We start from the raw sequence: 23,647 nt of genomic DNA, 5'->3' as shown, positions 1-23,647 counted from the left end.
GCATTTTCTACCTGTCGGTTAAATTTCGCGTCTGTAGTACTTCATCTTCGTGGTGTAGCAATTTTAATGGCCAGTAGTGTACCTGTCTCTCTCTTTATCGGGAACAGCAGTTTAAAAAGGAAAATAATTTCGCAATGGTGATCACACGATGCTGGTTGGTCGTCCTGTCATTATCTGCAAGCAACTCCTTTGGATACGGAATGCTAAAATGTGTAGTCAGAACTGCAGCAACTGTCTGTTTTCCGACTCTCGGAACCGCTACTTCTCGTTAAAGTAGCTCCTAAATTGGCCTCAAGTGAATGAGTGCATTAATTCTTGTTCTCCCTCACCCGAGGAGAAAGCTCTGGCAGTACCGGGAATTGACCACATTCCTCGGGATTCACACATAGTGACCGCCCACTATGGAGGCAAGCCTATATTGCAGTTAGAAAAACCGTAAAGGACGAATTAAATGGTGGATTCATTTTCTGTAAACAGACGAAAATCCAGCCAACATCCCTACAGATTTTTCTAAAATGTACATTATCCGATAAATCTCGGTTGCACCATTCTCCAGGGGAGGAGACAGTACAATACATCTCGGATGCCATATATTCTGTACAAAGCACTGTACGGCATAGACGTATGAAATATACTCCGTCCGTCCAAAACGTTCCGAAATTGATTTTATTCCTGTGTATAAGCGACGTGAACGGTAACTAAGGTGGTAGTTTGAACTAACAACTGTAAACAACAGATGTGTGCATTCGACCAGTGAGTTGTGAGCAGGCAGTATTAAATAGTGGACTTGCGCACGTAGTCTGCCAACGTCCTTTCGTCACAAATCGCAAAGAAGCAACATCTCTAAATCAAATGTTCAATACATTTTCCAGATGTTTTGAAGAAGATAACAGTGTGTGCAACGTTTGTCCCTTACGCCTTGACTTCCGAAGAAAAACAACGACGCGAAGTCTCCAGCCTCATCGTGGACGAAGATACTTGCTGTTATCAATACGAACCTACCACAAAAAAACGACAAGTGCTGAAATTTACGTGAAGGTCAACGCTTTGACTACAAAACCAATATTCAAGCCAATGTGACGCGCTAGTTGAACAACATTCCGAAGGAGATTTATCTGACATTTTCACATGATTGTGTGAACGTAACGTATTGCGCGTTGTACTCAGGAGTGTGTGTGTGTGTGTGTGTGTGTGTGTGTGTGTGGAGATATTTAGACCACCATCTTAACTTTTATATTTATTAATCCAGTCTCAAAACTTCTTCGACAACGGACTAAACTGCGCCTATACAGAAACAGCTTTTCATTACGTTAACAGGGTTGGAATCTTTGCAGTTCTGAAGATCTGAGGAATAAAACGTAGTTGAACGAAAGATTATGTACAACTTGTACAGTGGACGGACTACACTTCTGATCCAAAGGACATGAAAGGAAGGCAGTGTTTGAGAAGGGAGTGAGACGTCCACCAAATCAGTACATTGAGCAGACAGTAAACTAAGTTATAGACGACTTCTGAAAAGGAATTGAAGTTCAAGGAACAGAAATAAAAATTTTAAGATTTCCCACTAACTTTCTAATTGTGTGAGAGACAACAAAGGCCTTGGCTCAGTTGAACATAACGGATAGTGTCCCGGAAAGAGATTATAAGATGAACATCAACGGAAGCAAAACAAGTCTCATGAAATGTACATGTAGAAAAAACACCAGACAGTGAAGAGGGAATTACATCAGGAAATGAGATAGTTATAGTAGTAGAGGAGTTTTACTGTTTGAGGAACAAAGTAACTGATAATGCTATAAATAAAGAGGATAAAAAATGCAGACTGGCAATAGCAAGACAAGTCTAACCGGAGCGCTACGAAGAACACACAAAGACGCGAAACGCGACAAAGCAGAGCGTCCTTAATGTGAAAACCAGGCATGTTCGTTCCGTTGTGTGCAGCGACTCGAACCCTGCGATTCTATGGTGGACTCTCCGTAGCTTGACTGCAGGAAAGACAAAATTAGAAACTGGTGTTCAAGGTCTCAGCTGAAGAACTATGTGACTTTTTTTATCACTAGGCAGTCCCCAGACTGCAAATAACTATCACACTAAGAATCCCCAGACTACATTTCTAACCCTGACACTTTCCATCTAAAACACTTTACAATAAACACAGCGAGATAAACAGAAGTGGGAATCTCTTCTCAAGCGATTGTCGACGACAGCATCAGAATTATATTGAGAAAGAATATTATGGACAGCTTTGTACCAGGCCTGACAGACCGAGCGAGGTGGCGCAGTGGTTAGACACTGGACTCGCACTCGGGGGGACGACGGTTAAATCCCGCGTCCGGCCAGCCTGATTTGGGTTTTCCATGATTTCCCTAAATCGCTCCAGGCAAATACCTGAATGCTTCCTTTGAAAGGGCACGGCCGACTTCCTTCCCCATCCTTCCCTAATCCGATGAGACCGATGACCTCACTATCTGGTCTTCTTCCCCAAAGAACCCAACCCAGGCCTGACAGACATATTTAATTTTTCTTTTGTGAGCGAGATATGTTCCACTCAATGGGAAAAACGCACAGTCCGACCTATTCTTAAGAACGAAAACCCACAAACACGTTGTGGTTACCACCCAAGAAGCCTTTTACCCGCTGCATTCAAGCTATTGAATGTATTGTTCACGATCAAATTATTGAAAACTTACGTAAACTGTACATGGCAAATATCAGTCCGGTTTCTGTAGGCACCACAGCAGAAACACGACACTAATTAGTGTAGCTGATGACCTTACATATGCCACGGAAAACCGCGAGACCAAAATATTAACACTGCCAGATTCCACCAAAGCATTTGTTACCGTCAACTCGACACAATACTCAGAAAAATGTGACAGCTAAAATTTTCGGATAGTGATTTGAAAGCAGTTTGAGAAAGAGATAGCAGAATGTTGTCTGTGGGAATGAAAAGTGGTCCTGCAAGCATGTTCTCTCATGAAAGCTAAAGAGCTCATTCCTGGTCCATTACTGTTCTCCCTGTATGTCAATGACATCTCGTCGATACTGTCCTGTAAATATCATTTCTATGATAACCTCGAGATTTACGTAAGTGTCAGGCCTGAAGATAGAGATCCAGATGATTGATAACCTGTCTTCAGTGGAGAGATAAGCACAAAACTTAGGACCTAAACTAAATTCGAAAAAGTCAGAAATAATTTTAATATCCCATCATCAACTAATGAGTTCAGAATTCCGCGAAAAGTTTCTCCTGTTCATTAACCGTACCCAACATCAGGTCACAACACGGTGAAGTGCTTGGGTGTGACTTTGGAGGAGCATCAGCATCTCAGATAGGTAGAAAATACTGTCGTTACATACAGGAAGGCTTCCACTTGCCTCTGCTCTTAATAACTGTCGGAATATAATTCCACAGGATGTGAAACATACGCTTGTGCAATCAGTCATTACGCCAAACCAACACTATTGATACTTAGTTCAACGCGGCACGGGTAGTGAAAACACTAAACAGTTACAACTAACTATGAACGCTTGAGTGCGTTACATCTGCAACATCCGTCTGTCTCAGTACTTCAAACGCCCATTTAAGTTGGCTGTTGTACGGTCTATCTACTTCATCAGCTCCTCAGTGTGGGATGCCTCCTAATATCGTGTCGGACCTCCTTTTCCCGGCGAAGTGCAGAAACTCGACGTGGCATGGACTCAACAAATCCCCTGCAGAAATATTGAGCCTTGATGTCTCTATAGCCGTCCATAAGTGTAAATGTGCTATTGGTGCAGGACATTGTGCACGAAATGACCTTTTGATTATGTCCCATAAATGTTCGATGGAATTCATATCGGGCGATCTAGGTGGTCAAATCATTCGCTCGAATATTCCACAGTGTCCTTCAAACAAATCGCGAACAATTGTCGCCCGGTGACATGTCATCCACAAAGATTCCACCGTTGCTCGGGAACATGAGGTCCATTGATAGTTGTGAATGGCCTCCAAGGATCAGAACAGAGCAATTTACAGTCAATGATCGATTCAGGTGGATCAATATGCCCAAAGCATTACAAGTAAACACAGCCTACGCCATTATGGAGTCACCATCAGTTGCGCAGTGCCTTGTTGACAACCTGGTTCCATGGTTTGGTGGGTCCTGCGCCACACTCGAACCCTACCATTAGCTCTTACCATATGAAATCGGGACTCAGAACCAGGGCACGGTTTTACTGTGGTCTAGGATCCACCCGATTGGTCACGAGCCCAGGAGAGGCGCTGCAGCAAAGGCATTCGCGTCGGTTGCCTGCTGGGATAATCCAGTAAGGGCAAATTTCACCGCTTTGTCCTACAGGGTAAATGCCACATTGATTTCTACGATTATTTCACGCAGGTTTGCTTGTCTTTTAGTACTGACAACTCTATGCAAAAGCTGCTGCTCTCGGTCGGTAAATGTAGGTCGTTGGCCACTGCGTTGTCCATGGTGAGACGTAATGCCTAAAATTTGGAATTTTCGGCACACTCTTGACGCTGTGAATATCGGAATATTGAATTCGTTTAGGAATTCTGAAATAAATTGTCCCATGTGTCTAGCTCCAACTATCATTAGGCGTTCAAAGTCTGTTAATTCCCGTCGTGCGGCCACAATCACGTCGGAAGCCTTTACATACGAATCACCTCATTTATATGTGTACATCGTTATCCCACGATTTTTGTCACCTAATTATACAAGTGAATCACGTAAGTCTTACACCGCAAATATTAGGAAATGGAGAGTTCTATTGGTGTGCGGTTTTGACAGAATGGGTTGGTAATCAGGAGCCTGTACTGTTAGACATTAAACAGATTTTAGTAATACTTATGAAGTGTATTTTTGTGCAGACATATACTTTTTCGAATGAAACAATGCCTATTGACATTAACAAGCAAAAAGTAGCGTAAATTAGTGTGTCAGTGGTGTTTGTTGCAGGATTCTAGTGAGAGTCGTTCAGGAGATGTCGTTCTGTGAAAAGTTTTCACACCGACGCTTGTTTGTGCCCATTCAACCTGCGTCGTTGCTAGGTACGATGTTATTATGTTTGCTTACAGTGTTCTTGTGTGATCCTTGAGTGCTTTGCGAGTTGCTAGTCATTTAGTGTGTGGCAGTCTAAGCAGTAGGTTGTGGGTGGACAATGGGATTTATCAATGCAGCAAATACCAACATGCTTATGGTGTAAGGAGAGTGTAGGAAGAATGCAGTTCGTTCTTGTACGGTGTAAGCGGCAAGATATCCCAATAGATGTGACCATCTTGACAAATATTTATCAGCTCTTCAACTAGTTACGTAAAATTGCTAGTGTAGCATCTAGACAACTTAACAGAAGGAAACAACTGACGGCAGAAGAGGAGGAAATCAATGTTCTTGTTGCTATTGCAGTTGATCCGCATGTTAGCTCTCATGCAAGCGGACGAGGACGTGGTATGAGTCAGGCAAGTGTCCTATGCATTCTTCATCGACACAGGTTCCATCCCTATCATATTTATCTCCATCAAGAGCTGCATGGAAATACTCCAGATGTATCATGTATCTTGTTTAGTGATGAAGCCACATTTACCAATCATTCAATGAACCTCTCTGCTAGGCACTTAAATGTGATTTGCAGAGTATCCATGTAGATGTAGATGGTAAGGTAAACTGCCGAAACATGTACTATTGGTCTGTTGACAATCCGTGTTGGCTTTGTCAGGTGGAACGTCGGCGTCCATGGAGTGTAAACGTGAGGTTTGGGATAGTGAACCATCAGCTCATAGGCCTGTGTTTCATGGAGGGATACTGAACGCGCAAAAGCATCGCAGCCTCCTAACGGATCGTCTTCCACGTATGGTAAAAGACGTTCCTCTGCAGAGTATGGGGAACATGGGGTACCAACAGCCCAAAGTGCACGTAGTACTACAGCATGTCTTCACGAATTGTTTCCCAATCGTTGGATTGGATTCATAGGTCTCTTCCCCGGATTTGGTGCCTGTAGACTTTTGTCTGTGGGTAAAGCTGAAAGACGCTGTCTAGAAGGAGATACCAACTACATCCGATGATATGCAACGAGGTATTACTGCAGCCTACTTGGACATCTCCGGTGAAATGCTAGCACATGAGCAACTGTCGTGCCATACCAAACTGGAAGCGTGTATTGCCGCTGCCGGCGGTTATTTTGAACACATCTTGTGATGATGAGTTGTCTCATTACTGGTCAGAATCCATATAATTAGTGTATGAGCCCGTGGTGTTCTCTGTGTGCGCTAGCTCATCTGTTGTACAAGTGTCGGTGTGGAAACTTTTCAAATACGACATCTCGTCCTGCAATAAACACCACTGACATTCTGATTTGCCGTACTTTTAGTTTGTTAACATCAATAGGCATTGTTCCCTTTAAAAAGTGTATGTTTGCACAAAAAATACACTTTCTAAGTATTATTACAGTCTTTTTATTAGCTAACAATCCGAGGTTCTGACAACCAACCCATTTTGTGAAAACCGCACACCAATAGCACTTTCCATTTCCGCAATATTTGTGGTGCAAGTTTTACATGATTAACATTGTATATATGCCTCAGTACTTGGCATTAGACGTCAAGTACCTGTCATCCCATCATAACACCAATGCAAGATCTAACTTATCTAGTTTCCTAGCTGAGCTCATCTATAAAATAGAGACGTCTGAAAATTCATCCTCTGTTGCTGTTGTCCGCTTCTGGAACGGACTACCCGGCACTCTGCAAAGTAGTCAATTATATCGACATTTTCTTTCTCTGAGTTACGAAGCTGGTCTCTTACACCTTGAACAGATGATCATTCAAATGTCTCCCAGGACAAGACGCCCAGTTTGGTATGCGATTGTCTCATACCTGTGTTTTTGGGATGAGTGTTTTTTATTCTTAAGAAAATTTTCGTGCAGTTCTGAACGTTCGAGGTCACGCACTTCCCTTGTTAGACTACATGGCTTATTACTGAAACTAATGTGCGTTCTGTTCTTTGTAGAAGTGTCTTCACCATGAAATCTACGCTCTTATTCGCGTTAAGTTCAATTAATAAGTAACCCTGCAACTAAAAATGAAGTCTCATACTACTTCTTGACAGCAGAACAGTTTCCTTTGGTAGACAATGGGCTACGGAGAATGAGATTGAATATAACAGTTTTAAATACCAAAATATATAATAAAATAAATATTTATGTGAAAAGTATTTCAGAATAAAGATGACTGTTCGTATTCCGGATTGTCATATTCAACTCCATGAAAAACCATGAAGCTTGCAGGTTCGTCTGTTGCTAGTGTCAGCTTCCACAGTCTCCATATTTTAGATCTGAAGATGACATAATGCGAGCGAAACCAATCACTGGAATAAATACGCGCCATCCAGACTGTGTTTTGTTGCAAACCACCCAATATCGTTCAAATAACCATAAACAGGGATATCATAGACCAAATACCTTGCACTCACTATTCACTACCTTGTACTCATCTTTGCATATCCCACATCCCCAGTTTCCATATAAATCATTGACGTCCACACTGCTCATTCACCTTACTTGCATGTTTAAAATAAACACGATGCCTGAAAAAAGAGTGGGGCCCCCAATACTGGATGACGAATGGAAATGAAATCACACGTGTTGAGATGGTACGTGATGTTGTTTCAGTCATTACCATATCGCGCCAAATTTACAAAGAAATTGGCAGTAACAGCCCACTTATCAGGATGACGTTGCATCCCCTCTGTCCTTGACAACCGAGCGAGGTGGCGCAGTGGTTAGCACACTGGACTCGCATTCGGGAGGACGACGGTTCAATCCCGTCTCCGGCCATCCTGATTTAGGTTTTCCGTAATTTCCCTAAATCGCTTCAGGCAAATGCCGGGATGGTTCCTTTGAAAGGGCACGGCCGACTTCCTTCCCCATCCTTCCCTCATCCGAGCTTGCGCTCCGTCTCTAATGACCTCGTTGTCGACGGGACGTTAAACACTAATCTCCTCCTCCTCTGTCCTTGACACATGCACTGATTCGGTTGGGTAGGGTGTCATAAAGGTGTTCGATCCTCTCGTGAGGCAAACTGGCCTACAGCTTTTGTTAACTGGTCCTGGGTACTGCCACTGGGGCAGAGATGACGTCCGGGATGGCCCCACACATGTTCTGTTGTGGACAAATAAAGGAACTTTGCTGGCCACAGCAGTATCTCAACATCATGTAGACAGTGCATAGTGACACGTGTCATGTGCGCACGTGTGGACGGACATTGTCCTCTTGAGAAATGGCGCTTCAGTATTGTGGCATGTGGGGTAACACATGAGGACGCAGAATGTTCGTGACCTATCAATGTGCCACTAGAGTTCCCTCAGTCGCTACTAACCATGACCTGAAGTCATACCCTATTGCGCCCCAAACAGTGACGCCGGTACTAACACAGCTGTGCCTTTTCAAAACATTAGAATGAAAACCATGGTTCATCGCTGAACACAATGAGACGCCATTCGTCAGCTGTCCATGCTTCCTGGTCAGGACACTACTCCAAACTCAGCCTTTTGTACAGTGGTGTTAACAGCAGCCTACGCATCGGACGGTAATTCCTTTGTCCGACAGCTGTAGTCTCTGACCAATGGTGTGGGATGACTTAGAATGTTGCGATGGTTCCGGGAGTTGTTCTCGAATGGCAGATGTGAAAAGTTTCCGATGTGCTTGGTACATAATACAGTGATCCTCCCTCGTGCTGATGAGACGTGGTCGACTAGAACTGTGGTGTCACCGCCAGACACCACACTTGCTAGGTGGTAGTTTTAAATCGGCCGCGGTCCATTAGTACATGTCCGACCCGCGTGTCGCCACTGTGTGATCGCAGACCGAGCGCCACCACAAGGCAGGCCTCGAGATACGGACTAGCACTCGCCCAGTTGTACGGACGACGTAGCTAGCGATGCACACTGACGAAGCCTCGCTCATTTGCAGAGCAGATAGTTAGAATAGCCTTCAGCTAAGTCAATGGCTACGACCTAGCAAGGCACCATTAGTAACATTGCATGTATCTAAAGAGTCTCACTTGTATCGCCACAATCTCCAGATGTACCAGAAGGATGGATTAAAGTTAAGTATTCCAGAAGCTACGTACTTTTCTTTATAGCATTCATTACGTATCCTGTTTCAGACCTCACGCCATCCTGCTTTAGCTTAGCGCGTGCCTTTCGGCTTCCTCTCATTGTGTCTAGGCTGTCTTGTCTAGACACAACAAGAACAATGGTGACGTGTATGTCTGCCCTCATGTTCCCTTGCAATCCAACATTAGGCCACTGTCACATGCGAATGCCCCACAAATCTGGATATTGCGCTCTTCGACCATTCGGGCAAGTGGAGCCCACAATGAGGCTAAAAAACACTGTTATGTCCTGGTAACGTTGTCTCGCACGAGTAAACAGCATCTCTGTCCTTTACATTGATCGCTCAACATCCGACGGTTTTCAGCCTCTTGCGTACCCTAGCATGTATGGCAACAACACTAAACATGAACAACACTTATGCACTCTAATGGGCATTATACCTGTCACAGAGAACTGCAATTCTAACAATTTACTTACCCTCCAGTGTTGTTTACTTGCAGGAAATTATATTGACATCTGGTCACATGTTCTGGGTGCTTCACGTTTTTGGCACACAGTGTACATATGAACAAAAATCATTCGACATTTGGCAAACCATTCATAAAAAGAACTTTTTAAAGAAGACTGGTAACCAGAATTAGTAGATAAGTTGAAATCATCATACTACCATAGGTCTAGCCAGGGGAAGGTAAGTAAACAGTGGTGGTGCAATATTTTGTCGTGTTTGTCGTCAACAAATGCGCATTGCTTCAGCCAACGTGAAATTAGGCCAAAAAATCAGTGACAAACGAAGAAATATCTGGGAAATGTGCAAGAAGATGACAGTTCAGATATAAGTGGAGATCACACAAAATCTTTCATACATAGTAAACGTCACACTTCGATACCTTTTGTAACGAACTGTTTTGAGATGTAGAAGCAAACCAGAAATGTAAATATGTTTCACTCTAAACAACTACCAATATTTTAAGTCATCAAAACGAAACTCATTTAGTTCAATAAATACATATTTTTTTAGTCGTTGAAAAGATGGATTTGAAATACCTTTAATAATTTAAACCAACTGCAGACACTATGGCTACACAAATGTAAAATTTATACTATGTCTGTTCGTATAGAAGAGAATTGTCTGACAAGTCTAGATGTAAAGGGTGTTATCAAGGAAGACAGCTATGTTGACCTGAAGCACAGGGCGTGTGTTACAGACAGGCAGAGTGGAGTACAGACAGAGAGTGCAGAACAGAGAGAGTTTGGAGGACAGAGAGAGTATGGAATACAGAGAAGGTAAGGAGTACAGGCAGAGAATAAAATAGAGACAGTGTGGAGTACAGACTGGGTGTGGAATACAGATAGAGAGTGGAGTGCAATAGGGTGTGGAGTACAACAGGGTGAGGAGTACAAAAGTGTGTGGAGTACAACAGGGTGGTGAGTACAACAGGGTGGAGAGTACAACAGGGTGGAGAGTACAAAATATTGTGGAGTACAGATAGTGTGTGGAGTACAGATAGGGTGTGGAGTACAGATGGTGTGGAGTACAGACAGGGCGTGGAGTACAGACAGGGCGTGGAGTACAGACAGGGCGTGGAGTACAGACAGGGTGTGGAGTACAGACAGGGCGTGGAGTACAGACAGAGCGTGGAGTACAGACAGGGTATGGAGCACAGACAGGGTGTGGAGTACAGACAGGGTGTTGAGTAGACAAATGGTGCAGAATACCGACCACCGGCCAGCTGGTGGCTACTGGCGATGCGAGCCACACCCTCGGGCACCTCGGCGTTGGGGTCCAGCCACCAGGCGCGCTCCCCAGACTGCACGTGCCGGATGTGTCGCGCCAGCTTCTCCTTGTCCTTGTCCTTGTCCTTGTCCGTGGCAGCCTCGCCGGAACCGCGGAAGAAGCTGGTGACGGGTGCCAGCGCACGCATCAGGAACGACTTGGCCTCCTCCCTGTCTGCCGGCTTCTCCACAGGCTCCTGAGCACAAGAGACGGTAGCATCAGCACACTTGCGGAGGGTCAATTGCGAGTCCATTGAGAGGAGGTTCAGAGTAACAGCTGCCGACGGGATTCTTTTTGGGACGGGCGTTTTATTCCCCTTCGTGGGCCCGCCGTGGAGCGACTACCTGGCTTTTGGTGGCGCCTAATGGTAGCTATTACAATGTGATTGTTTCCGTGAGAAATTAAAGTACCTGGACTTTGAAGTGAATGTCCACCCTTGTAGTTATGAACGATTACCCTGTTTTGGCTATGCGGATATTTCTGCTGAAGTTGGAAGGAAGCAGTTGGAATCGGTGTATATATTGTTAGCGATGTGCATTTCCAAATACAGTGATGGGATCTCGGAATCTTTCGATTGCAGGTAGGGTAATTATCTTTGGTGTTGGAATAGTTACAGTTTTAATCGTGTCTCGTCGCTAAAAACGAGGATGGCGACCCCACTCCTATCGAAACTGTACCTGAAGAATAGTAGTGCCGAGAGTTATCCTCTTTTCTAAATCTTATGATCCATAATATTAGAGTGTTGTGGTGTGTGATGTCCTTAGGTTAGTTAGGTTCTAGGGGACTGATGACCTCAGATGTTAAGTCCCATAGTGCTCAGAGCCATTTGAACCATTTTTTTTAATGGAAATGACTAATAATGAGGGTCCAAAGATGTATGGTAAGAGTTGGGAAGAATCAGATCAAACTACACTTGAAGGCTGTTTTGGTTTGTTCTTTCTGGCTGGTGTGTATAAATCGAATGATGAATCAACAAAGAGTCTATGGAATCCAGAAACAGGTAAAGCTATCCTCTCTGCCGCTATGGCACAGGAACGATTATGTTGCATCTCACGTGTTAACGTTTGAATGATAAGTCCGATAAAGGAGCAAGAAGAGCAAATGACAAGTTAGCACCAACAAGAGCTCTGTGGGGAAAGAGTACGGAAATACTTTCGAAACTGTTTGTTTCTGGCAAAAATGTGGCCGTACATGAGCTAATAAACGCTCGTATCATTATGACTCAAAACAGCATGGGCGTACAGCTTTTTTAATAAAAAAGAAGGAGGGGTAAGAAGATTCGTGAAATTCTTCATGAGCAATTCCCTAGTTCTAGCATTCCTGCAAAAATTAATCCTTAGAAGATGGTAACAAAATAGCGCCCCATCGTCGGTGTCTCCAATTCTAAGCATATTTGTAACTCATCAGGTAGCACTTTGCAGAAAGTGACTGCTAGCCCGAAGAATTTGTCAGGTCGCTTCAGCAAAAAATAGGTGTTAAAAATACAGCCGGTCATTCTGTACTTAGGTCTTTACACCTGAAAACTTACCAAGATTCATGTGCTGAGGTATTACTTACAGCTGATAAAAAAAGAGCATCAAGTGTTGCGAGTTGTTGCTTAAGTCGTTGTGGATGTAAAACTCGACCCGACACTGTGACGAAGCTTGTTTTTACCTTTGTGTCCATGTGAGTATCCAGAGTAATTACCACTGGTACCGTGAAAACTCTCACGTGGGGCATCACCATCGTCCTCGAGGTAAAGAAATGGAATTTGGTGCGCGTTTTATGACAGCCACGCTATCGGGTCAATGTTCTTTCGAACCACTGTCAATACTGACGTTTCTTTTATTGTAACTTCCAGTTAATGTCTTGCCTGCCAGTGATTTTTGCCTACGGTGATATATAGAAGGGAAAGCGTATAAAAATAGCCCCAAAACGATACGCTAGCAGGATTAAAATGTACGCTTGAATACTGAAACAACGGATGTTACAGTTTGGCGTAAAGTGAGATTGACTGTGGTTTCACGATCACAAACGTACATAGAGAGACAGGGCGACCACTTTAAACATATATTACAATTTTTAAAATTATTTTATTATTTTGAAGGAAATGGTGCTTTTTAAAATGGTTCAAATGGCTCTGAGCACTATGGGACTTAACATCTGAGGTCATCGGTCCCATAGAACTTAGAACTGCTTAAACGTAAGGACGTCACACACATCCATGCCCGAGGCAGGATTCGAACCTGCGACCGTAGCGGTCACGCGGTTCCAGACTGAAGCGCCTAGAACCGCTCGGCCACACGGCCGGCGGTGCGCTTTAATGATTGGGTGTACCTATTATGAACGCAGAGGTGCTTTTATCTTGCAAATAGTGCGAATGAAAAGAGAATTCAAGACAAATGTAGATACTGCAGTGAAATCACATAAACTTTCAGGTAGAAGCGACTAAATTTTAGGGAGTAAAATCAGAACTAACAATTATAAATGGGCTAAAAGTATTCACATTTTTTCGCTCTTAACAAAAAACAGCTGTTTTCATGAAGAGACTTTCCAGGAGACATTGTACAAGACAGAGCACAAGGCAAAATTTCAACTGACAGATGAAGTCTTATGGAAAAACCTACATCAGATGTAATATAAAATCTTGACAGGAGAACCTAGAAAAGTTTCGTCGCGACGTGAAGAGATCTTGAGAGAAGAATAATGGAGGTACGAATACAACAGCTCGTTAAGTTCAAATGGTTCAAATGGCTCTGAGCACTATGGGACTCAACTGCTGAGGTCATTAGTCCCCTAGAACTTAGAACTAGTTAAACCTAACTAACCTAAGGACATCACAAACATCCATGCCCGAGGCAGGATTCGAACCTGCGACCGTAGCGGTCTTGCGGTTCCAGACTGCAGCGCCTTTAACCGCACGGCCCGTTAAGTTCATTCGCGCTCTTTACGTGATCGTAGCCTAGTCTGACATTGAAAATATTATGCACTCTGAGAAAAAAAAGACGCACCACGCAAAAAATTACCCAACTGGGACGGAGATCGGTAGATGTGATGTACATGTACAGACAAACAAATGATTACAATTTCAGGAAAATTAGATGATTCATTCAAGAGAAAGGGTCTTACAAACTGAGCAAGTCAATACCGCGTCAGTCCATCTCTGTTCCTTATGCAAACAGTTATTCGACTTTCCATTGATTGATACAGTTGTTGGCTGTCCTCCTGAGAGATATTATGTCCAATTCTGTTCAATTGGCTCATCAGATCGTCAAAATGCCAAGCTGGTTGGAGGGCCCTGCCTATAATGCTCCGAACTTTCTCAGTTGGGGAGAGGTCTCGCGACTTTGCCCGTCAAGGTAGGTTTTGGCAAGCACGAAGACAAGTAGTAGAAACTCTCACCGTGTGCGGGTGGGCATTATCTTGCTGAAATGCAAGCCGACGATGGCCTGCCATGACAAGCAACAAAACAGTGCGTAGAATATCATCGACGTAACGCTGTGCTTTTAAGGTGCCGCGGATGACAACCAAAGGGGTCCCGCTATGTAAAAAAATGGCACACCAGACCGTCACATCTGGCTGTCGAGCTGAATGCCGCGTGACAGTCAGGATGGTGTCTCACCGCTATCTGGGGTGTCTCCAGGTACGCATTCTCTGGCTATTGGGGCTTAGAATCTCACTGACTCGAGTAGAATTGTTTTCAGTGATGAGTCTCCTCTTGGATTTGAGCCCCAAAACTCAATTTATGAAGCTCTTTCTCTTGAATAAAACATCCAGTTTTTCCGAAATTCTCGCCGTACATGTACATGTACGCCACATCTACCAATTTCCGTCTCTTTCGGGTGATTCCTCGGTGGAACGCCTTTCTCTGTCTTAGAGTGTGTTAGGGATACTGTCGGTCATTTGAGTTGTACACTCGCAGAGAAACAACTAGTATTCAAACGTTGCACTAGGCAAGACAGTATCAATTTATTTCCCCTTCATGTATACATGTTTCATAACATCATGGGTTATTTTAAGTTGGTTGTTAATCTATAATAATACAGTATCGTACCTGTGGCTTAAACACAGAATTATTGTAAGATCACAGTTATTTTATTTTACAAATTTCCATTTGAAACATTTCGCCATCGCCATCATTAGTTCAAAGACTACGGGATATAAAAAAATGTAGATACTATGCAGCTCGTCAAAGCTTACCACGCCTGCGTTTTGCAACTACCACTGTGAATGTCCTCTTATCGATCTGCTGATGGCGAGGGCGTAACGCATGTTAAAACAAAAAAACATTGGGATGAAGTAAAAAGTTCTGCGTGTAAGAGCTAAAAACATTCATTTATCCCATTGCTCATTTTTTCTTCTAAATTTTCACTTATGGTTTAGATAGTCAAACTTTTAGGTAATTTATGACTTTTACATACATTCTGCTTGTTGCAGTGAGTTTTAGCCATTTTACACTGTTGAAAATGTAAAGTATTACACTACGATACACAGGTCAGATGTAGAGGGTGCTTTAAAGTCTTTGCAACAAAATATGGCTAGAGGTGATAATTACTTCACGACTGCAGTGGCTTTACCGCTGAGAGGCGCCAGGGCGAAGGCACTATGCGGCATGCGTAAGCCTTGTGTGTTGTCTATAATCCTGTCAACTCTCCATATGGAAGGGGATCCGTTCACCGAAATTAGAGTTCTTGATTTGCTTCGAAACTCTCTTTCTCTGATTAGCGAGTCATTCTTAATACTTCACTCACACTGGCGTAAGCAACGTGCAGAACACAGGAGACCTGCTAGTTGGACGAAAACTCGTCGTCGCCGGGAAGCAACAGCAAAAATTTAGTCTCTCATACTAGGTGTTCCCCAAGACGTGATCTGACGTCCCTAGAGATTCGATACAAAGATTTTAAACGTCCTGCATATAAAACTTTATGTAGATGTTCATCAAATGGTTAAACTTTCATTCTGTTTGGAACTTATGTCTATTATTAGCATTAGTAAGATGTGTGTTAGATGACAGTTTGGCTTTAGGAAAGGTAAAGGGGTCAGAGAGGCAGTTATGACGTTGCTAATAGAAGCAAGACTAAAGGAAAATCATGACACTTTCATACGATTTGCAGACCTGGAAAAAGAGTCAAATGGTGCAAAATGTTCGAAATTCTGAGAGAAATAGAGGTAAGCTGTGAGGAAATACGGGTAATACACAATACGTACATGAGTCAACAGGGAACAGGAAGAGTGAAGGACCAAGAACGAAGAGCTCGGATAAAACAGGGTGCAAGACAAGGATGTAGCCTTTCGCCCCTACTGTTCAGTCTATGTATTGAAGAAGCAGTGATGGAAATAAAAGAAAGGTTCAACAGTGAAGTTAAAATTCAAGGGGAGAGGATATCAATGATTCGCTGATGAGATTACTGTCCTCAGTGAATGTGAAGGAAAATTACAGTATCTGTGGAATGGAATGAACAGTCTGATGGGTGCAGAATACGGATTGAGAGTAAATCGAAGAAAACTGAAAGTAATGATAAGTACCAAAATGAGAATAGCGAGAAATTTAACATCAGAATTGAGGATTACGTAGTAGATGAAGTTAAGGAATTCTAGTAGCTGGGCAGCGAAATAACCAATGACAGACGGAGCAAGGAGGACATAAAAAGCAGCCTAGCACTGGCAAAAAAGGCATTCCTGGTTAAGAGAAGTCTACTGGTATCAAACATAGGCCCTAATTTGAGGAAGAAATTTCTGAGAATATGCATTTGGAGTGCAGCTTGTACGGTATTGAAACATGGTCTGTGAGAAAACTGGAAAAGAAGAGAATCGAAGCATTTTAGATTAGGTGCTACAAAAGAATGTTGAAAATTAGGTGGACTGATAAGGTAAGAAATGAGGAGGTTCTCTAGGGAATCGGTGAGCAAAGGGATATATGGAAAACAATAACAAGGAGAACGGACAGGATGGTAGGACATCTGTTAAGACATCACGGAAGAATGTCCATGTTGCTAAAAGGAGCGTAGAAGGTAAAAACTACACAGGAAAACAGCACTACTTTGAGATGAAAGCCAGCCATTGTGGCCGAGCGGTTCTAGGCACTTAAGTCCGGAACCGCGCTGCTGCTACGGTCGCAGGTTCGAATCCTGCCTCGGGCATGGATGTGTGTGGTGTCCTTAGGTTAGTTAGGTTTAAGTAGTTCTAACTTCTAGGGGACTGATGACCTCAGAAGTTAAGTCCCATAGTGCTCAGAGCCATTTGAACCATTTTGAAACTGCACGATTTGTCGGGTGTTCGAGGCGTGCTGGGGTGAGTGTCTTCAGCACTTGGCAAAACTAAGGTGAAAGCACGACCAGACGTCGTAGAGTTGGGTGGACGTCATAGGCTGGTCAAAAAAAAAAGTTTAAGTAGTTCTAAGTCTAGGGGACTGACGACCTCAGATGTTAAGTCCCATAGTGCTCAGAGCCACTTGAATTTTTTTTTTTTTTGAGATGAAGAGGCTGAGACAGAAGAGAAATTCGTGGTGGGCCGCATCAGACGAGTCATCATACTGAAGCAAAAAAAAAGAAAAAAGAAAAAAAATTGTTTTCTTATCCCTGTCAAGCAAATGAGGGTACCGAAAAACGCAGTGGTGTGAACTTCAGTGTGGAAGTCTTGTAGTATCCTGCTAGAAGAACCCATTTTGTGCCCTGGCCATGAAGCGTAACACAAGGTTTACCATTCTTCCTATATACTGGCTAACATTTAGCCTCCCTTCAAAGATTACCCAAATCAGTCCTATTATCGTCTCCAATAGGGTTTCGACAATAATTGCTTTCTGTGACCTTTGAACAGGTCGTCGAAAGTCATGCCATCACCGATCTGATTGCCACAAACAGAAGCGCTGGACTCCACAGGATGTCACTCAGTGTCCCAGTTCGTCCCTGGTTCGAAATCGTGCACGTCTTTGCGTGTAATAGTGTTGGTTAACGTGAGATACAAGGACTGTATGTTAGCTCGTATGAGCGGTATTTAAGCAAAGGGTGTAAAGTAAATCAGTCCAAATAGGAGACAAACAGGTGACCTGCATCCCACGGAATTTTGTTGGTCGTAATGTTATAAGAAGTAAACGAAGTCGGTGGCAGACAAAGAGACAGACCTGCTCAGACTCTGACTCTGTGCTGGACGTCTCCTCGGAGGACTCTGTCTCGCTGCTGCTGCTGCTCTCTGAGGCAGAGGCGGAGGCGGCGGCTGGGTGCTGGCCAGTGCCGGGCGCTGCCGGCGCCGTCACCAGCACCTTGGGCGCCGAGCTGCTGGCGGAGATGCGGGCCTCCGCCCCCGCAGGCGCGGCCGGCGCGTCGGCGATGGCGCCGTCGGAGCCGGAGCGCAGCTTGCGGCGCACGGCCGCCTCCAGGTCGACGTTGAGCGCCGACTTGCGGAAGTCCTTGTTGCCGGCCCTGGGCGCCACGGGCGGCAGCTTCCGGCCCAGGCCCGCCCCCGCCGTCCCCGACGACTGGGAGCGCGACAGCGGCCCCTGGGGGCCGGGCGGCGGGGGCGGTGGAGGCGCGGGCGGCGGCTTGTCGGCACCGGCTGCGCCTGCCACAACAGACACGACATCCTCACTCGACAGCGCAGCTAGCGGTGCAGTGTGGCATCGCGAGGATGACCTACACTTTGCACAGCTCCCAACTCTTCCTTCGCAGTTTCCTTTCAGTCTCCCACCCGATTGCACTGTGCAGCTACAGTGTTCCCTCCTCTGCTTCTCTCGAAGGAACGACACGGATTCAAAGAAAACCACTCGTGTAAACCACCGCTCACTTTATTGATATGCGGTATCTTCCATATACCACATACAGGTCAAAAGGCAGATTCTTTCTTCCTAAATTGTCGAAAGGCCTTCGAAACTGATCTAGAAGGTCATGTAATATCGAAATACGCTCAAGCTAACAAGTGAACCTACCAAATTGATACTCTTCGATTTTGATCGGCTTTGAATATGTTGTGGCGCAGAGCAAAATAACAGACACGTATTTTTTATAACTGCCCGACAGGCCATTAAGAGAGTGTAACACCCCCTTTAAAAACAGAGTTTAATATCCAGAATGAGATTTTCACTCTGCAGCGGAGTGTGCGCTGATATGAAATTTCCTGGCAAATTAAAACTGTATGCCGGACCGAGAGTCGAACTCCGGACCTTTGTCTTTCGCGGGCAAGTGCTCTACCATCTGAACTACCCAAGCACGACTCACGTGCCTCCTTACAGATTTGCTTCTGCCAGTACCTCGACTCCTAGCTTTCAAACTTCACAGAAGCTTTCCTGCGAACCTTACACAAATAGCACTCCTGAAAGAAAGGATATTGCGGAGACATGGCTTAGCCACAGCCTGGGGGATGTTTACAGAATGAGATTTTCACTCTGCAGCGGAGTGTGAGCTGATATGAAACGTCCTGGCAGATTAAAACTGTGTGCCGGACCGAGACTCGAACTGGCAGAAGTAAAGCTGTGAGGAGGGTGCGTGAGTCGTGCTTAGGTAGCTCAGATGGTAGAACACTTGCACGCGAAAGGTAAAGGTCCTGAGTTCGACTCTCGGTCCGGCACACTGTTTTAATTTGCCAGGAAGTTTCATATCAGCTCACACTCTGCTGCAGAGTGAAAATCTCATTCTGTAAACATCCCTCAGGCTGTGGCTAAGCCATATCTCCGCAATATCCTTTCTTTCAGGAGTGCTAGTTCTGTAAGGTTCGCAAGAGAGCTTCTGTAATGTTTGGAAGGTAGGAGACGAGGTACTCGCAGACGTAAAGCTGTGAGGACGGCGCGTGACTAGTGATTGGGTAGCTCAGATGGTAGAGCATTTGCCCGCGAAAGCCAAAGACCCCGAGTTCACGTCTCGGTCCGGCACACACTTTTAATCTGGCGGGAAGTTTCAGAGTTTAATATTTTTGAACGAATACCGTTGAAACGGTAACAGATACAAAAAAGGTTCTATGGTTTTTAATGTACGTTAAAATGACCGAGCGAGGTGCCGCAGTGGTTAGCACATTGGACTCGCATTCGGGAGGACGACGGCTGAAACCCGTGTCCGACCATCCTTATTTAGGTTTTCTGTGATTCCCCTAAAATCGCTTCAGGCAAATGCCGGGATAGTTCCTTTGAGAGGGCACTGCCAACTTTCTTCCCATTCTTCCCTAATCCGATGGAGCCGATTACCTCGCTGTTTGGTCCGCTCCCTCTCCCACTATTTAGTTTTTTTATTTCCACGTTTGACTAACAGCAAAAATTATAACACCGTTAATAGCAAGTTCAACCGGGTATGATGAAGAGGTAACCCGCGGCCGCGCGGTGAAATTGTGCTGCAGTCTCACACATTCATCCATCAGCCGCCAAAGTTTACAATTTTTAGTTGGCACCTGTATGTATATCCATTTGTGACCCATTTACCTAACTCCTTACCTTCTTTTCTACTTAGAGTGTGTTAAACTCAATTTTTTTCAGGCTGTGTTTCACCTCCTTAACGGCCGTACGGGCACGTATAAAAAAATACGTGTCTGTTATTTTGCTCTACACTGCAACAGCCGGCTGGTGTGGCCGAGCGGTTCTAGGCGCTTCAGTCTGGAACTGCGCGACCGCTACGGTCGCAGGTTCGAATCCTGCCTCGGGCATGGATGTGTGTGATGTCCTTAGGTTAGTTAGGTTTAAGTAGTTCTAAGTTCTAGGGGACTGATGACCTCATAAGTTAAGTCTCATAGTGTTCAGAGCCATTTGAACCATTTGAACACTGCAACATATTCAAACCCGATAAAACTCGAAGTGTATCCCTTGGGTAGGTTTACTTGTGAGTGTTTTCATAAATAACTGGTTGGTTCGATGAACAACAAGAGGCGGTCAAATGAGAGCACAAGCTTTGTTGAGGACGACCACGACTGCGGAAATCTCCTTTCTCGTGTGTTCCACCTTACTGCGGAAGGCTCGCGAGATTAAAGGGTACGAGTACCTCTTCTCTATTTTTACACGAGATGTACATCGGAAGAAGTATACACTTCTCGACTTGTACGAAAATGCAGGCTCTCTTGTGGTGGTTCCTTAAAAGACACCATGACCAACCCCTTCTCTCATTCTTCTCCACCACACCTTGGATTCGGTCTCTAATAGTCCCGATGTCGGAGGCATTTATTTCGGACCTCTTCCCCACTGTCAGACGAGGCCGTATGAAGACTTACTCTATAGTCCCTTACAATGTGTGTGAGTTATTGACCTAATGTTAGTATTCGTCGAAACCATATTTGTTTCTCCGTAAGCTGAGTGATTAAAATGTGTGGGCACCTAACTGACCACCTGCATGTGAAAGGTTTCACGAAATAGTTTACTATCATTCATAGTTCGAGTTTAAAAGTAATTTATAATTTAAATGGTGCATTTGTAAGTACCTCATAGTAACAGTTCAAAATATAGTGACTAGTTTGGTCGGAAGTGTAGGTAACATATCAGTACAATCAACGAAAAACTTTTTCTTTACCAGAAACTCATTTCGAACTGCCTGGTAGTAGCAAATGCCGTCTATAAACAGTAATGACTATAAGAAATATCATATCATTTACAAATTCAATAATTTTGAAATACACTCTAAGACAGGAAAAGCGACGCATCACGAAGGAGGTATGCAAACTGGTCACAAACTGTTCACAAACTGATATTTAGGCATGTATCTACAGAAAATGCAAAATTGTAAACTTTGGCTGCCGATGGATGAATGTGTGATGGTGCAGCGCAATTTCACTACACAGGTGGCAAGGACAGTAAACAGCGGACATGTCGATACCACTGCACAAAAGTTTTTGCGAATTTCATTCCGTGGACTCAGTTGGACAGTAACTATGCCTCGCAGACAGGCGCGTGAACAATAGAAGCAAATGTCCGCAATTGACATCGAAAAAATGCAAAGAAGGGCAGCTCGTTTCTTGTTATCGCGCAATAGGGGTGAAAGTGTCACTGATATGATACGCGAGTTGGGGTGGCAGTCACTGAAACAAAGGCGGTTTTCTTTGCGGCGAGATCCGTTTACGAAATTTCAATCACCAATTTTCTCTTCCGAATACGAAAATATTTTGTTGACACCCACCTACGTACTGAGAAATAATCAACATAATAAAATAAGAGAAATCAGAGCTCGAACGGAAAGACTTAGGTGTTCCTTTTTCCCACGCGCCAATCGAGAGTAGAATGGTAGAGAAATAGTATGAAAATGGTTCGATGAACCCTCTGCCAGGCACTTAAGTGTGAATTGCAGAGTAACCATGTTGATGTAGATGTAGATGAGAGACAAGATGTATTTAGGCTCAAAGAAGACGGCTGGAGAAATCGGCGGCTTGCTCGACATTTGAATAGGAGCGGTGCCACTATTCGAAATGTTGACAGGAATGGGTGAACCATGGCCGAACACAGCGTCGAGAAGGAAGCTGTCATCAAAGACAGACGACAGAACGGAGGACCGAGCAGTCGTCGGGGAGGCATTCAGAGCCCCGAATTCATCATCATCATCGAGCTGTGCTTCAGTGAGCACAAAGATCACTAATAGGCTGGTCACAGAAAGGGGGCAGATCTCTCGGCGCCGCTTGTGCCGACTACCATTGACCTCTGTACAGTAACAAGCCCGTTTGGAGCGGTGTCGGGTGCATTCGGTTTGGAAGTTCAGTCAGTTGTCTGCAGTGAGGAGTCCCGCTCCGGACTGAGCCCCGATCACTAGCGAGGATGTCTTTGGAGGCGCGACCCGGGCAGCGTTGGGATGTTAACCTGACTGTCGGTCACCATACGGTCCGACATCCAAAAGTGATAGTCTAGGATGCCACTTCATTTCATAGCAGGGCCCTTACAGCACAACATTGCGTAGACGATACTCTACGCCCTTTTCTGGCGCCCTTCATGGCAAGCCACCTTGGGCTTCAGCAAGATAATGTCCGCCCGCACACTATGAGAGTTTCTCCTGCTTGTATTCGTCCTTGCCAAATCCTAACTTGGCTAGTGGATTTCATGGGGACTGAAGAAGGTAGCTGAAACAGACAGCGTTATTTACTGATGTGAAAATTAACTGAGAATGATTCCCCAACAGCAATATAGGCCCGCCCGTTTAGCCGAGCGGTGTAACGCACGGCTTTCCGGAGCGGGAAGGCGCGCCTGGTCCCCGGCACGAATCCGCCCGGAGGACTTGTGTCGAGGTCCGGTGAGCCGGCCAGTCTGTGGATGGTTTTAGGCGGTTTTCCATCTACTTCGGCGAATGCGGGCTGGTTCCCCTTATTCCGCCTCAGCTACACTATGTCGGCGATTCCTGCGCAAACAAGTTTTCCATGTACGCGAACACCACCATTACTCTACCATGCAAACATAGGGGTTACACTCGTCTGGCGTTCCCTGGGGGATCCACCGTGGGACGAACCGCACAATAACCCTGGGTTCGGTGTGGGGCGGCGGAGGGGTGAAGCGGACTGCGGTAGTCGTCGTGGGTTGTGGACCACAGCGACTGTGGCGGGGACGGAGCCTCTCCGTCGTTTCTAGCTCCTCGGTTAACATACAACATACAACAGCAATATATGAGTATTTAAAAAAGCAAGTATTCTACCATCATATACACAGCTATTTTTATCCAAACAAACTCAAGCATTTGGTTATGGTACCTATTCCTTTCAGATTATTCAGCCAGTCTCACTGCGTGGGGTACAGTAAAAGATTAGCGAGTCAAAACAAAGTTTTACCTAAGTCTTATAAAATGGTAACAGTGGAAGGTGATCGTGGAGGATAAAAGAATTGTTGTTGTCAGATTATAGATTGATAAGT

General features: G+C 44.6%; 2 protein-coding genes across 5 annotated transcripts in view; both read right to left on the bottom strand.

Annotated features, from left to right (window-relative positions):
* Positions 1-18,122, bottom strand: part of LOC126481662 (FH1/FH2 domain-containing protein 3) — a 650,693-nt gene extending 632,571 nt beyond the window's left edge. For 3 of the 4 annotated variants that reach the window (XM_050105589.1, XM_050105590.1, XM_050105587.1), the window contains exons 1-2: positions 17,981-18,122; positions 10,828-11,077 (exon numbers count right to left, since the gene is read on the bottom strand). In XM_050105589.1, the coding sequence (XP_049961546.1) occupies positions 10,828-11,029 (202 nt within the window). In that variant the 5' untranslated portion in view covers positions 11,030-11,077; positions 17,981-18,122. The remainder of the gene's footprint in view (positions 1-10,827; positions 11,078-17,980) is intronic. The other variant, XM_050105586.1, reaches the window with a different exon arrangement.
* LOC126481875 (mucin-5AC-like) overlaps positions 17,433-23,647 on the bottom strand; it is a 250,888-nt gene continuing 244,673 nt past the window's right edge. The window contains exons 9-10 of the mRNA XM_050105834.1: positions 17,981-18,417; positions 17,433-17,438 (exon numbers count right to left, since the gene is read on the bottom strand). Coding sequence (XP_049961791.1) covers positions 17,433-17,438; positions 17,981-18,417 — 443 coding nt within the window. The remainder of the gene's footprint in view (positions 17,439-17,980; positions 18,418-23,647) is intronic.

Source organism: Schistocerca serialis, chromosome 5 (genome assembly GCF_023864345.2).
Source record: "Schistocerca serialis cubense isolate TAMUIC-IGC-003099 chromosome 5, iqSchSeri2.2, whole genome shotgun sequence".
NCBI classification, from domain to species: Eukaryota; Metazoa; Arthropoda; class Insecta; order Orthoptera; family Acrididae; genus Schistocerca; species Schistocerca serialis.
The sequence above is the reverse complement of the archived record's forward strand: the minus strand, read 5'-3'. Positions and strand labels throughout refer to the sequence as shown.